We start from the raw sequence: 15,647 nt of genomic DNA, 5'->3' as shown, positions 1-15,647 counted from the left end.
GCGTTTGTTCTGCGACGGTAACGCGAACTGACCTAAAAGATCTCAGAAGCAGAATTCATTTTTGACCCCTACCATGAGATCAAAACTGATCCCAAACCAGAATTTCAGCCCCACGTGTCTGGGTGGAGGGTGAAAGCCTTGCTATATCTGCCATATGAAATCATATCAATCTCACCAGAAACAAGCAGATTTGGGTTCACCCAACGGAGTGAACAATGCTCGGGTGTGTGAAGCCTGCCACCAGGAGCTGAGGACCAACGGTGGAGTGAAAGCAGTTTGGTCCGGCCGACCCCAGGGAAAAGGAAACCCGCCACGCAGCCTCCTTATAAATCACTTTTCTTTATTTAAATCAGCGTTAGGCAGTTATGCTATGAACAACAAAATAAAAACAGTGACAAAAAAAAGAAGAGACATTAAAACATAAGAGATCCAGTTAACATTAACTGCACTTGGCACTGGATAGACGTTCATGGAAAGAGGAAAAAAAAATATACACATTTATCATCGTGAAAATCGAGAAGTGCCTCCAGTCGTCGGCACCGACCGTCGGAGTGACAGACTGGAGCACCTTCAACATCAACACCGTTTTGTCATCGCAGATTCGCTCGGTGATCAAATACAACTTCATCGCCAGCCGCCGCGCCGAGACTGAACCGTCACTACCATTCCCACCCAGCGGGGGCGGCGCAGGCCAGACCATTTGACAAGGAAGAAATGGCCTCCACCCGCCCAGCTGAACCCATAAGTACCAGGACAGCAGCCGCATCTAAATCAGGGCCTCACTGCGTCCCTTTATAGATGGATTCTTCATTAAAAAACACGGAGGAGCTTCTGTTACCACATCGTACTCCACTGACAATGGTAGTAGTGCACAGCAACAAAAGAGAATTAAAGCAAACCAAGGATATAAATGGAATTCCAAAAGAGAGCATCATCCCAACCCCAGGAAAGAAAGAGGTATAAAAACAGGCGTAAAAATGTGATGGCTCACCTTCGGCCCGTGGCTTCGTTGTGATGGAACCTGACTGTCACTGGAGAGGGCTGTGTCCCCAAAGCGCTGGCTGGAGGGTCACCTGCCGGGGTGGAACTACGTCTAAGTCGCAGGTGAAGCGCCTCGCTTTGGTTTACAACCGCCAGCGCTAGAACCTCTGCATCACTACCTAAGTGGGGGAGGGGCCACGTGGACACTGCGAGGGAAAGCGGGAGTGAATTCAAGGCGAGCAGGAAGGTGACGGCTCCACTCCCTCTGATGGAGTGAGGGAGACTGAGCGCCAAAAGAAAGGGAAAAAAAAGGATAAATAGATATATTCTCTGTGATGAAGAAGTGTGTGTGCCCGTGTGTGTGCATGTGTGTGAGGAAGTGTATGGCTGCAAGTGTGTGGAATTGCATGTCGCGTGTTTTCTGTCCGCTCAGTGCTTTATCTAACGGTGACTCCAAGTTTTTCCAGCACGCGGACTCCTTTCTCCTGGTACTCCTCCCGGGTCAGCCAGAAGTTGTCCTTGTCCTTCATGATGTCGGCCAGCACGGCTCCGCCCAGGAACACCATGTGCTTTCGCCGCGGCGGGTCTTCGATGCGGATCTTAAATTTCTGAAGACAGACAGACAGGAGAGGGGTGAGAGACTGGAGGAGGCGGAGTCACCCGCAGGTTAGTCTGCAGCAGCTGTCGCTGGGAGCAGACCACGGGTCTGTGGTCACGCCGACTTGGATAGACCTCTTTCACTAGGCGGGACATGACCTGACCGTAGAAGGGTTATGCACTCGAGTGATCTCCGGTCATGTCTGAGGAAGGGAGACCACGGGACAGATGGGGTTCAGCCATCCTTCGGACTCATCCGAGGGGTGGATGATTCCAGTCCAGTCAACAGCAGACAAGGACCTGAAGAAGGTTCAGGACCAGCTGGTGTTGAAGTCGAGACCAATGAGGAGATGTGAGGCCAAGACCAAGCTGAATACAGACACCCAAGTCTATATCCAGCTCTAAATTTTAAAAAAAATGGGGGATCATTCCTGACTTATGCGAGCAAAATGGATCTGACTGTTGTGCCTTAACAACAAAGCGCCATCATTACTGTTCAACTTGATCAAGTGTATGATTGAGCATAACATTGGAGGTGGGTGTGTGTGTCGATGCAGACCGGGTGGTCTGTCTCGCCTTTGTTACGTCCTTTTTTTGCAGGTTTTATTTTCAGTATACTTGTACATACACCTTTATGTAATTTTACAGCTATGAACATGTCAGTGCACTTATGATTATCAAGGACACTGGTCGACTTCAACACTTTGATTTACTCTGTCTTATCATGACGTGACACTGTTGAGCTGTTCTGACTGATCCATGTAAAATCAATAAACAATCATTATAAAAATAAAAAAGAAACCCAAGTCTATTAGCCACACAGACACAGGTTTATTTCTAACCGTGAAAGAAACGTCATTTGTTCAAAATAAACCAAGAACTGAAATGGTGGCACAAAGCAGTACAATAGTGTGTTTTGTGTTCAGTTTGGTCTCGGTCTTGGTATCATCCTCCACATTGGACTTGGTCTCAGGGCCTCAAAGTCTTGTTTTTGTCCCCAAAATAAACAAAACATTTTGAAAAAGTACCATGTAAACAGTGCCTTGAAATCTCAATTCTCTTACCAAGACATTCACCACTTAAAAAGATCCTCCAATATAATAGTTTTCCGATTTTCTCAGAGGTTTAGAAAATTCAGAAAGTGTCCTATTTCAGCCTCAAACGGCAGTAGTGTGATGGAGTGAGGGGGTACCAGGAGGAACCTGCACGACTGAACACCTATATATCCATCATGTAGGGAGGGCATGCGCTGAAACCCTTGGTACTTGGTCCAAAGGTGTGAACTCAGGTGTTTGTTTATTCCAATCGGAATTAGTCAGCGCTGGCGAATCAACTGTCATAACTTCCTGGCCCAAAGGCTGAACCAACAAGCCAGTCAAACATCGTGATCCAGCAGGAAGACTGAGGCGGAACCAGAAGGATCAGTCGACTAAACGCATGTGATGATGTAAATGACGCCTTGCTTTCATTGCACAGGAGCAGCTCCAACCTGATCGACACCTGAAAGTCATTCATTAAAAGCATGTCAGCTGACGCTGGAGCCGCTTCGCCACGCCAGCTCATTTACATGCCACACACTTCCCAGGCGAGGCACGCCATGTTTGCTCTCCAACACACGCAGACTCATGAAAGACGAGCAGGCAAGCCGGAGCCTGGCCAAACACTCGCTCAGGTGATGCGCCTCAGACTCGCTCACCACCGTCACGTGGCCCTTCATTTTCGGGGACCTGTGTGCCCACTTTTCTGTGTGTTCCCCTCCCTGCTCCCTTCTCTAAACACGGTGGTTCTGATCCTTCAAATCTGAAAGTTCTACAGAGACGAACACAAGGTGGAACAGCAAATGACAGCGTGTCTCAGTCTGAGAGTCAACAGCAGCCGTGACACGACGACCTCCAGACTCTTTCCACAGAGGTAAAATAGAGAGAGGTGGAGGAACTTCTCTGATGCAAGTCGGGTGACAAGCACTGCCCTGGATTAAGATCCTGTCAGCCACGTGTCAGAGCAGCAAACACATGTTGTGACTTTCACTTCCATGAAATGACTGCAGATGACTGAAGTCCGCACCTGAGATGATCGGATCGATTTGAAAACCTCGGTTATTCGCTTCTGCTTCCTTTGGACCAAACCAGAACCATGATGTCACAGCCTCTGACCTCACCCTGAAAGTCACCACAACAAGGGTCGCACTGGTTCTGCAACACTTAAACGTTGTGACGTGTTATGACTGTGTATCTCATCTCGCTCTCCATGTCTGTGTTCGTCCTGAGGTGTTGGTGCTCGGCCACACCGTCTTCTCCGTTTCTGAGAGAGCAACAGCACATGCCACACCCCTGTCACCGAGTGTGTGGACGCAGATTTTTCCTTATGAGGCTCTGTCTTTGGTAATGTGTTGGACATGGCCTGAATCTTCACCGTGTTTGTCAAGGGGACAGACATGAATCAGTGTTGTTAAACTTGGAGGACAAAATAGTAATTGTGCAGGTCTGTACGTTACACTTGTGGCAGCAACACAACCGAGCTAATGATTCAAAACACTTGGCTTTCAAAGGCCAAGATCAGGTGATCACTTTTCACTGTCTGTGGCAGCAAGGGCTGCGTCACCTCACGACTTTTCCTTAGTGTGACCACTGCAGGCGGAACAACGCACACGAGCTCAAGTTTTTGGAGCATTCATTAACCAGCAAGGTGAGGGCCAGATCAGCGGCACCACGTTTCATTGTTACTTAACCTCTGGCACCCTCTGTTGGCAAGCACCGAGAACTGCAAGTCTTCAGCACTCAGCAGCTGCATTTTTTTCTTTATCTCCCAAACGATGATGTGTAGACACTATTATGAAATTGAAATACATGCTCCCAATCGGTACATCTTCATGTGGTGATACATGTATAAAGTTGACTATGGTAAGTTGGTTTCTCACCGAAAGCTTGTCCACGTCTCCCTTCAGCACACGCTCTAGATAAAGCTGCTTGAGTTCCCTCTCCAGGCGGGAGGGCAGACCCGGGTACATGGTGGATCCTCCCGACAGCACAATGTGTTTGTAGAACTCGGGCCTGTCAGTGGCAGAAACGGGCATCATCACAAAAGGCTGCTGCAATAAATAACCCCAGCCAAGGATGGATAAATAAAGTAGTGGATTAACAGCCCCAAACCCCACCAATCACACTCACCTTGGCTGGGACATTTGGTTTTATTACTGCGACTCATGAAAATATAATTCATGACGCATTAGTCATGACAAAGCAGCAGACAATCGGTGAGAATCTTGCTCCCATAAATGAATACACATACTGTATATTATTTGGGATTTACATGCAGCCTCACCTGGCCCAAACTAGTGGCGTTTGGGTCCACGCTCGGAGAAAAGGACATGGAAATTATATAAAGTGCTACTTTAAAATTGAAATATGAAGGAAGGGAAAAAAATAACTTTATTTTTAGATGGGGGAGAAAAGGGTAAAATATTAGTTAAATAATTTATATTGAAAAAAATGCACAAAATGAAAAACAAAAAATGTTACAAGAGAGTACAACACTCTCATTGAGCTCAGAGCGGCGACCTCACCTGGTGTCTATGTCGGCCGCCTGGATGGTGTTGAAGAGCAGCTCAGCCACTCCGACGCCCTCCACGTTGATGAGGTGGGGCTGGAACAGAGCCTCCGGGGCTTCAAACCGCTCCCCTCCCACCTTGATCACACGGCCATCTGGCAGCTGGAGCAGAGTGGGAGGAAGTGAAAAAGATTGAATGAGCGCTCTGAAACCAAGAACCGAAGGATGGCTCTGAAAAATGGTGAGAAAAGTTAGAGAGAATTCATTTTTGCTCACAGTGAAATATCCTCAATAGTGTGATCACGGTGTAGCTGGAGTGCGGGTGAACATGTGTGCGTGTCTATAAAAAGACTTCATTCAGCTGAGGGCAGCGGGATGCAGTGAAGCCCAGCCGCCACCACAGAACCGGCTGCACAGGAAATGATGTAACTCGTGATCCAGGACTATTGGGCTACGCTGACATTGCCCTCCTTGTCTCGCACGAACGCATGTATGTTTACGCATGTAAAACACACACAGACACACAGTCACCCAAACACACGGTCACAGTGAGCTCAGAGACGCAACATGCGATCGCTAAGGCGTGCACTAACACAGACGTGGGCTCGGCCGTTTGGGTTCTGCGGCCGCTCTACGGGGAGAGGATGTTGGAAAGAAAAGCACGTCTGCTCCTCCACTGGGTTCGGGGGAAACCGGGTTGGTCAGAAGCACGTGGTGATCAGCTCAGCTCTGGAGGAGCAGGTCCGGTTACAGCAGCAGCTATGGCAGGTCCAGGACCACAGAGTTAGACTAGAACTCGAAGAAACAAGGACCTCGTGGACACGTGCAGACCAGACGCCCCAGAGGGTAGTAGGGAAGTGCTCTAATTAAATACAGACACAAGACAAAATGGTGTCCAATAAAACATCCACCTACGGCTCATGTTTGAGTCAAGCTTTGAAGGTTTTAATGCCTTTTCAGAGATTGCACTTGACTCTTTAATAATCAGTAAACTTCAGATGGACGTTAAACAGCTGAAGGGATTTCCTTATTCCTCGCTTTTTGATACTATTAGCTCAAAAATAAGCCAAGTTCTAACATAAAAACACACAGCTTGTCGAACAAAGTGAGCTTTGAGGATGGGGTTTAGTGGTCTGAGGTTCTGAAGGTCACTTTCTGTGTGTTAGCAATACGAACTGACTGGGTCAGACCCAGACAAGGATGGTGGCCCTCCTACACTTCTTGATTCTGTAGCCACCCCCAAAAAAATAGCCCACAATCTGAAGCTGACAAAAATCACATTAAGCTAGGATTTCCAAACCAGCTGCTTAGACACTTCTTAATAGCTGAACAAATGTGCAGCTTGAGAGACCTTCACAATGTTGAATACAGCATCCTCATCAGGAGCAGCCGCCACCAAGAGCTTTAGTCAAAGAAACGGTTTGCAATACAATTCCTCAATAGTACTCATGATCATAGGTCAACATATGGTCATGATTTGCAGCCTGCAGGAACATGACACTACAATCAGAATTGACCTACAAATATACACAACTAATGCGACATCTATCCGTCATGTAAACACAAAAAACTGTCCAACACCTAATGACTCATTTCATTTGCAGAATTAGAGCCACCAGCCTTCAAACAAGGGATAAGGACTGAAGGAACCAAGATAACAAACCATGTACCAAGAAGGTAACCGTTTTAGTTCATGATGAAGAAAAACATTGGTGTTGCAGTGACCACAGAATATTTTGGCCAAATATTTCTCCAGTTTAAAACGTTTTGATTTCTAGTGACAATCTTCAATTTGGCAGGAGCATCTACATTAAAAATACTCTTCAACTTTAAACTGCCATTTGCCTTTCATGCATATAACGACCAACAATAGGAGGAAAACATCATGTACAACATTAGCGACAATGTGTTTCTGACAATAGTATGAAGCATGGACAGTAAATCAGCCACAGCTACTCTGGATCGACAGAGAGTAAAAAGAAAAGAGTAAAAGAAGCTCTGATTCGCTGACTTTGTGACACAGATACCAATCAGCAGGTAGGACACGGTCATGTGATTAAAAACCCAGCGCTACCCATCAGCCTTGAGAAGTGACTTGATAATTATGTGGCAAAATGTGGGTCAACGTAGCGAAGATGGAGAAACAAACAGTTTCAGCGACGTCACAAATGCCACAACAAGTTTTATAGCCAGAGATTCAAATGTGAATTCTTCAAACCACATCTGGAGCCATTCATCCAACTTAGGGACCATCAGGCTGGGACTGTCAGCACATCTGGAACAGCACCTTCAAGCATTCAAGTTGTGTGTTCAACTCTTCATGACTGACAAAAACCTTTATTTTCATACATGAAGGAATGAATGAATGTTACGTTCATTGTGAATTATATGACATTAGTGTAACTAGTGCATGAGACATGGTCACCGCTGTATCGTCGGTGTGTGAAAATGAAAAGACTCACAGTGTACGACTCCACAAGCACAGTGGTCTCGAGCGCCAGCTTCTGCTCCTGCTCGATGTTGTAGCCCACATAGCAGAGCTTCTCTTTCATCATGCGCACCGTCTCAAAGTCGGCAGAGTGATTGAAAGCATAACCTCTCAGCAGCAACAACTGCACAGAGACACACGGTCAGGGAAAAGTTTGATGATCCACGAGAGAGAGAGACAGAGAGAGAGAGAGGTGGTTGGTTAGACATCAACTGAGGTGGCACCATAAGGAAATGTAACCGTCACAGGATACCTTAATGAGGTAGCGAGTGATGTCTCTGCCGGCAATGTCCAGACGTCGGGTCAGATGAGGCAGACTGAAGCCTTCGTACACTGGACAGATGTGAGTGACCCCATCTCCAGAGTCCACCACCACACCAGTGAGAAGACCTGGAAGACACAAATATGGCTATTGAGAAACACAGATGCAGCCGGAGGACAGCAAGTTGGCAAGTTTCAGTGGTGAAAGCTAAGCAAACACACGGGACTCAGAGATGATCTCAACAATAAACTTGAGTCCCACTGTCGACAAGAAAGTGCAAAACAGCGTGAAGGAAAAACAAACACTCTCACGGGTGGTTGTGTGATGAGTAAATAGCTCCGGAGTTAATCTGAACTAAACGACACCGTCACGACATCTGTGGCCTCTGGAACAATCTAATATTAAGTTCATGTCTAGACAGCCTGGCACCCAGCGCGGAAAGTGGCGTCGCGCCGAGCTAATATTTGTGCCCTATTTAACAAAGGTGTGAGAATCTAATGGGGACATGCAAGAATAAGTCTCATGTCAATAGCTTCATTAATTATGTTTGTGAATACTCAAATTCAATAGTAAAACAACAACTTAAGGTGCCTCCTCTAAACTCTCTCTGAGCTCAGTTATTCAAATCACTCTAAAAACGTCAAGAATTAAGTAAACAGACGAGTTCTAATAATTAAAACAAATGTGCTCTTCACCAGCACACAGCTTATCTGGAAAAGCGTGAGGATAATGCAGAGTGAAAGACAAGTTTATGAAAGATGTCATTCATCTGGAACCGGACTTGGTCACTCAGGAAGAGGTGTAATTGTTAGACAATACATGTAATGGCAGAAGTAACTGGATTCAAACAGTCTTTTACAAGCCTCCAATGGCACGAAAAATAAAAATAATGATCATTCGGTTCAATTCCTGAGGAAGAAGCCTTGTTATATGCAAGGTAATAAGATGAGGTGAACAAGTGATGGAAAGTTCTTTTCTGGGATTAGGGTGCATTGAAAAAAAATCTCAGATTTCCTTGCTGCCACTCAATCCTGACGGCTTCATTATCGCAACAGCATGAATAAATTACAGAAGAAGTAGGACAACACTACGTCCCCTGGGCCACCTTCCAACTCTTAGGAACACTTGAAATGAAATGCTTTTTCATGTACCTTGAGCATAGAGTGTCAGCACGGCTTGAATGGCGATGTAGACTCCAGAAAACTGGTAGTTCTCAAACATCACCTGTTGAGAGAGAAACACACTTGAGTGCAGCCCACAAAACTGAAAAAAACTGCAGTTACGTAAGATGGACAGCCATCGTTTATGAGCAGTGTGTAAATTATTAACTGGTGTCATGATGATGACAGACAACAGAAAGCAATTACTTCTATGATTTTCTCTCGGTTCTTGGTCGGGTTCATGGGCGGCTCCGTCAGCAGGATCTTGCAGTTGCGGGAGTCGATGTTGAGCTTCTCCGGGCCGAAGGTGTAGTCCCACAAGTGCTTCATGTCGTCCCAGTTCCTGACGATGCCGTTCTCCATGGGGTAGTTCACCTCCAGCATGGAGCGCAGTTCACTGGCTTCATCTCCCACCATCAGATCCTGCATGGGCATCAGCAAATTCACATTAATGTGATAATCATAGCAGAATCGTGTTTACAACGTCACTGCTGAAATGAAAGTCTTACACGTTATTTAACAAACAACTGTTTGTCCCCCAAGTGATCAGCCAATGTTCAAATAATGGTGATGAAGCCCAAATATTGTCGCAAGTGAAAGAGCCTGCCCAAACTAACCAATCTGTAGCTGATCAAACACAAACGTGAACCCTCTTACCTTAGTGCGCCGTCATCACTAAGAGTGAGTTTCAGAATAACAGCAAACTGACAAGACGTTGGAGAGTGAGGAGGAAGCCTGTGGCACTTCAAACCACGAATGATGGTTCAACAGCAGTGTTGCGGTGTCAGAACTATTCAGCGGATTAACTTGAGATTTAGCTGGAACACAATGTCACTTAAGGGCAACATAAGGTAGTCTTCCATCATTTGGAAGTTAATCTTCATATTGCACATCCATAGAGTCAAACTAAATAGTTAAAAGAAACATTTCCAATAAAAAAAAACAACTGTGTCTTTATAGTCTAGCGTGTTTCATTCATTTATTCATTCACTCACTCACTCTTGGCCAAAGGTTGAGGATCAAAATCAACAAAGGGAAATGTGTCCTAAAATGTGGAGGTCAGAGTTTTTCACAGCCAAAAAATATAATAATCAAATCAAAGAAAGTTCAGCCCCTGCCTACATATTCAAAGCCCCATCTGAACCATCTCTGGTTCTTGAGTCTCTGCGAAACTGGCTTTGACCTCATCTCCAACGTTTGATATTCCAGGTGAATTCCATGGCTTTAAAATAGCACAGAAGAAGAACCTTGATAAAACCAACACGAACAGTTTACTACAAGGCTAAAAGGAATTCATAACCTCCAGACAAATATAACCGTTTCTGAAATGGTCAACATTTGGCCAAGATCATTTCCATCTTCAATCATCAGCCCGCTGCTTCAGTGCCAGACTGGTTTGTTGTGGGCTCATCCTCACAGATGACAGGTGTCTCATATCAAGGGGTCATGCAGGCCAAAGTCTTGCTCTCCATGCAGAAACACCTGGAGCCAGCACCATCTCTTCAAACCACTCATGTTTAGCATCACCAGCTCGCTGCATGCAGGCAGCCGACCGACCCGCTGAGATCTCGGTGTTAAGACACACGGTCAAGCATTTAGCGTTCTGTTTGAAGACATCAAACACACAACCGACAGCAGCCATTTTATGGGTTCATCCTCTGTGCTTCAGCAGCAACAGAGTGCCAGTCGAGGGCGCCGGCTCCATCTGGGCCGTGGAAAAAGTAGAAAGAAAAACACATGTGGTTCCTGACTCCAGATGTCGACCATGCATCCTCGCCTCCATTCCTCCTCTGGCCAAATGAACAGAACCATGCTAAGCACCAACTCCACTTTTCATTGTGGAAAGTTTCAGGAAGCTGCACCTCTTATTTACAAAGCTGAGAAGATGGTGACATCACCTTGGGGACGATCTGAGCCAAATCAAGTTGAAACTTGCTCACTTGAAGAAAAACATTTTAGTAGGTGGAACTCCATTCAGTCTGTGGCTACAGTTACACGAACAATATCTCAACTCCTGAAAGAATAGTGTGCTGACATGCAATGCTAGTGGAATATTCCATTCCAGTCTCTTCCAACTCACAGAGCTGAGTCAGATTAATGACTCATCAACGAGCTACATCATAGGGCGACTGTATGGTCTCTCCCTTTACAGTTATTAAAATCATTATGACCTTCTGGAGCACCTAAAATAATTGAACTGCCTAGTAACTTAATGGTCCACGTGTGAGAACCTGTATTCAGATGTACACAGGAAATGAGAGGCGCTCGTGTGCAGTTGAGGATGTGCTGCACATTAAGGAACAAGAGAATGAGGTCAAAGATCTGACTTTTATTTACTTAGAAACATGTTTAATCCCAAACGTGAGTCTGAACAAGCCTCGTAATTGCATTTAATAATTAGCAAAGATGAAGTTGTGAACGGCAAGGATTCCCATTTTGAACTGTATTAGCTCACTACGGAGACGTTAGGTGACAATAAAAGCTGTGGGTGTAAAAAGACATTTCTACTCCAGTAGTCGCCGCAGGTCAGTAGATTGATGGAATGACAAAAAGTCACACAGAGTGACAAGATGAACTCAACATTCCTTCAGAGACCTAAGTGACTCGCAACAGCAGCTGCCTGTTGAGCGAGGTTTCAGGGGAACCTTTGGTGTGCAAGGTGTTCTATCAAAGGTTCATTCAAGATCGTTTCACACGTTTGACACACTTGACCTACTTCTTCTCCAGTGGGAGAACACTCGGCCAACCCAGACAGCCAGAAGACAGCACAGACTCTCAACAGAAACCACAAGCTTCTCGTTTTGGGGTGTCGTCGCTAAGCTAACCATACATTCGCCATCGTCTATGAGCTACGGTTAGCAGGTCTCGCAGGAGAGGAATTTTAGTGAGCATGCTCCACACAACTGACAACACAGCGTGAAACTCATGTTAGTGAAAACCAGATGCCCTCTTGTTGTCCTGCAGCCTGGCCCGCCAACCTGCCCCGTTTCTCAAACTTCTGAAATTTGATAACAAGTTTCACCAGAACTAGGACAGAATATCTCAGTGGTTAAAGTGAACTCATCGGAATATAAATGTGGTATGTTGTTTGGGTAATTTTTTTTAGCTTTTGGTGGAGTGAAGGTCACACGTGCCTCTCTGAAACTCTACTGTTGTGTCATATGTTTGTGGAAGTCTGTCCATCTTGTGTGTGTCTGGCAGGGTGATCACAGATGTAGGTGTCCCACTTCATTGAGGGTATACTAGAAGTATTACAGGTGCCTATTTCACAGATATATCAAGTGATGTATCCTTCTCTTTGGTGCATTTCTCTGTGGCTTGTGTCTCGCATTGTGTCTGTCTTGTCTCCTCCATGAACAAATTTTGTGTTTTTTTTGTGAAACGCCTGTACCACCAGTGACTGATCTCGCTGTGTGTTGTCTAGCGCTTGCTCTGCCTGTCAATTCAATGAGTCGCATGTGTTGGCTGCAATTCATAAAGTGGACTGGTGAGAATGTTCTGCACCATGTGCATGTGTGCATCTGAAAATAAAACCAGTCCCAAATCACTTTCCGAGCCAACCCCAACACAGTCTGCCTAAAGAGAGCACCTAGGTGGCGCTCTATAGCCTGAACACAACAGCCTACTCACAGAAGAGGAAGACAGTGTGAGTGAATGGGATGACAGGAAAACAAGCTAAGACACAACCAAAGAAAAGAAGCTTCAATTCAAAGGCAACTTCGGACAGCAGGCAAAGACAGAAGGCACACGTCAACCTGAACTTACCATCTTTTGGGAATTCTACTTCACCATGGGGAAACAAAACATGGAGGGAGATAGGAATGCACACATATAAAGGAAACACTGAATCAATACATAGAGAGAGACGGAGAAGAACAGATGACCAATAGAAAGCAATTCTATTCATTCCTGGACTGACAGGATGAATGCATGACGACACTCTTCTGGGTTTGAAACAATGAACCTGCAGTGTGGACATAACCTTCAGCCCCAACACTGGAATATCAGCATGTACCTTGATCTCAATGTTTCCCACTTTGGCTGTGGAGCGGATGATGGGCCTCCCGACCAGAGCAGGGAAGATGTGCTCGGGGAAGTTGGAGCCGGCATAGCCGCACTTGACAAACTAGAAGAGAGAGGACGAGGAGAACGACATGACAAACGTGCACACACCACTGTCATCTGCCTGATAACATCAGCGTTCTTCAGACCTTTAACCTAACAACTTCAAATATTCCAAGTCTATCCAAATTAAACATTTATTGTAGTCAATTCAGTGTTGTGACAGGGTCCAGAATCCACATATGCATGACATTCCCAGAACATCATTTCCTTCTTAGACCAAAGTGGTTGAAGTGCTACGATGAGATCACTTGTAACACGTCCTGCAAGAGGCGTGATATTTACACGACTAAAAATGAAATCTCTGAGGGCTACTTTCGGTATGACGTAGCTCGTTCACAGAACCCACATCCAAAAAAGATTATTTTAGTCAGTGTCCTGCTGAATCAACATCCTCTAATGTCTGCAAGACAGAAAGGAAGTCCTGAACTGAACAACATGTAGGTGACAACGCGTGGCCCTGTGTCAAACACTACATGGAACTCATTAAACCAATGTACAATGCAGTGATGTCTAATGCCGTGAACTGTAGTTGCAATCTTTAAATTTGCTTATTTGATACAGGCCTTTGCCATCTTATCACTTTCGGCTCAACGTGTCTCATTTGAACCTGTATTTCACTCTTTTTTTAAGCTCGAGCTGTGACATGTGAGATTTGAGTCCTCGCTTTCACGCAAATTTTACTTGGTCTCTGGCTAAACTTTGAAATGTGTCAGTCAGTCATCAGTGGGAAATCATTCAAGGATGACTGCAAACACCAACGTCTGCGTTACATAACCGTTTACATCAACACTCATGTTCTCTCTGGATCCAGTCTGGCTAAACATGAATACATAACAGTCACTGATGAACTGCCTACCCATCATACAGGCATTATCATCCAGACGTGTGACATGTCTGAACACGTCAGACGATACTTAATAACCCGGCCTATTCTGGAAAATCATGTCATTTCAAATGCGAACAAAGTGAAATATGCTGACGCGCCACGGTCATGGTTAATAACTCTAGTGATTTCTAATATTTACATATTCATTATCCAATCTCCAAACATACAGAGCCCTTCCCCTTGATCTCACCACCACCCCCTGGTCATCACAAAATATATATATGTATATGAGGAGTCTTGGTTGTGATCCTCAAAAGATTCCATCTCAGCCATAGTCTTCAACTAATAGAAAAACAACAATGAAAACAGTTTTTAAAAATGGATGCAGACGGCACCTTAGAAACAGATAGGATATTGTTGTGCCAATAATAAGTCAGTAAAATCAACAAACAATTGACTCGTTTGATGAATAAAAACAACCCACGGAATAGAGGTTTTACCCCATTGACATTTACCCCATTTCTGACCTCCCAAACATGACATGCTTGAGAGCATGCAGTACGGTCCCGGAATGTCGGGGTCCCTTCCATCTCCCATCCCCTGAGCAGAACCCGTTTCAACGCCCTTTTGATCCGACTCACCCCTCAACATTTGGAATCTCTTCAAAGGTGAGAGCTATTTCCTCAGCAAACAAGGCCACTTCCTGGAGCAGGTTTAGCCAACTCAGCTCTTCCCTCCCTCGGTTTCCACTCCCAGTCACTGGATAGTGTCAGGGTACAAACCAGCATTGTTGCCTGCGGTGTTTCCACACTGAATCACACTGAATCTGTTTTAACGGTCCACACTGACACGTTTCAGAATTTGCAACACTGCAGAACGTCTAGCTAGTAAATTAGCTTCCCTCGGCCTACACTGCAAATATACTCTGGTTACGATGGCTGGCTACGATTTATATGCTTCCGCGCTCTTGTCTGCGTGATATTTAGCCATTATATGGTGTTTGTGTTCACTCGTTTGGTGTATGGCGTCCGCATACGCCGTTTAAAGAGGAAACCCCGAGTGGACACCAGTGGAGCAGGCTAGCCTGCTAGCTAGCCCACTGGCTCCTGAAACCTAAGAACGGCTTTTGCACAACAAGCCGCTACTATTCTACAATGAGACTCACGGGTAGGTACAGTGAACTGGTGCGTTCTTAGAGCCCACTCCAGCGGCCATAAAGCCGCTGCGGGCTGGGTTCTGCCCGGCTCTGGATGAATGAAAATTAGCATGCTAACGGAGCTAGCCACCCAGTTCAGGGCTCGCGAGCTGACAGCTCCACTTCCTGTTTCGCTGAATCGCTCGGCAATAATGGCGGCGATTAAAAGCGAGACACGGATCCGTCGCGCTCGTCGCGGACTCACCCCGGTGCCGTTGTCGCACACCACCACCTTCCTTCCCTGGCTGTCCATTGTGTAAAAGCCCAGATGCCTCCGAACCTCCCTCAACTTTCTTCGGCGAGCCGGAAGGCAGACACACCAGCCCGGACAAGAGGAGGAGGAGGAGGAGGAAGGGAAGGGTGCGCATCCGGGGTGTGTGTGTCAGCCGGAGCCGCCGGCGCTGCGTCCGCCGCGCGCACCCAACCGAGCCCAGCCCGCCACCTGGACGGTCGACTTCAGAACCATC

At 45.9% G+C, this 15,647-nt stretch overlaps 1 protein-coding gene across 1 annotated transcript; it reads right to left on the bottom strand.

Moving 5' to 3' along the window:
* Positions 1–323: 323 nt before the first annotated feature.
* LOC128764506 (actin-related protein 2-A) lies at positions 324–15,552 on the bottom strand. Its single transcript, XM_053874272.1, has 9 exons — positions 15,386–15,552; positions 13,050–13,160; positions 9,242–9,457; positions 9,026–9,098; positions 7,866–8,002; positions 7,587–7,736; positions 5,141–5,286; positions 4,496–4,628; positions 324–1,589 (listed from the first exon to the last, which is right to left on the bottom strand). Exons 1-9 carry the CDS (start codon positions 15,431–15,433, stop codon positions 1,419–1,421), a joined length of 1,185 nt encoding a protein of 394 aa, XP_053730247.1. The 5' UTR covers positions 15,434–15,552; the 3' UTR covers positions 324–1,418.
* Positions 15,553–15,647: the final 95 nt, after the last annotated feature.

Source organism: Synchiropus splendidus, chromosome 9 (assembly GCF_027744825.2).
Source record: "Synchiropus splendidus isolate RoL2022-P1 chromosome 9, RoL_Sspl_1.0, whole genome shotgun sequence".
Lineage (NCBI taxonomy): Eukaryota > Metazoa > Chordata > Actinopteri > Syngnathiformes > Callionymidae > Synchiropus > Synchiropus splendidus.
The sequence above is the reverse complement of the archived record's forward strand: the minus strand, read 5'-3'. Positions and strand labels throughout refer to the sequence as shown.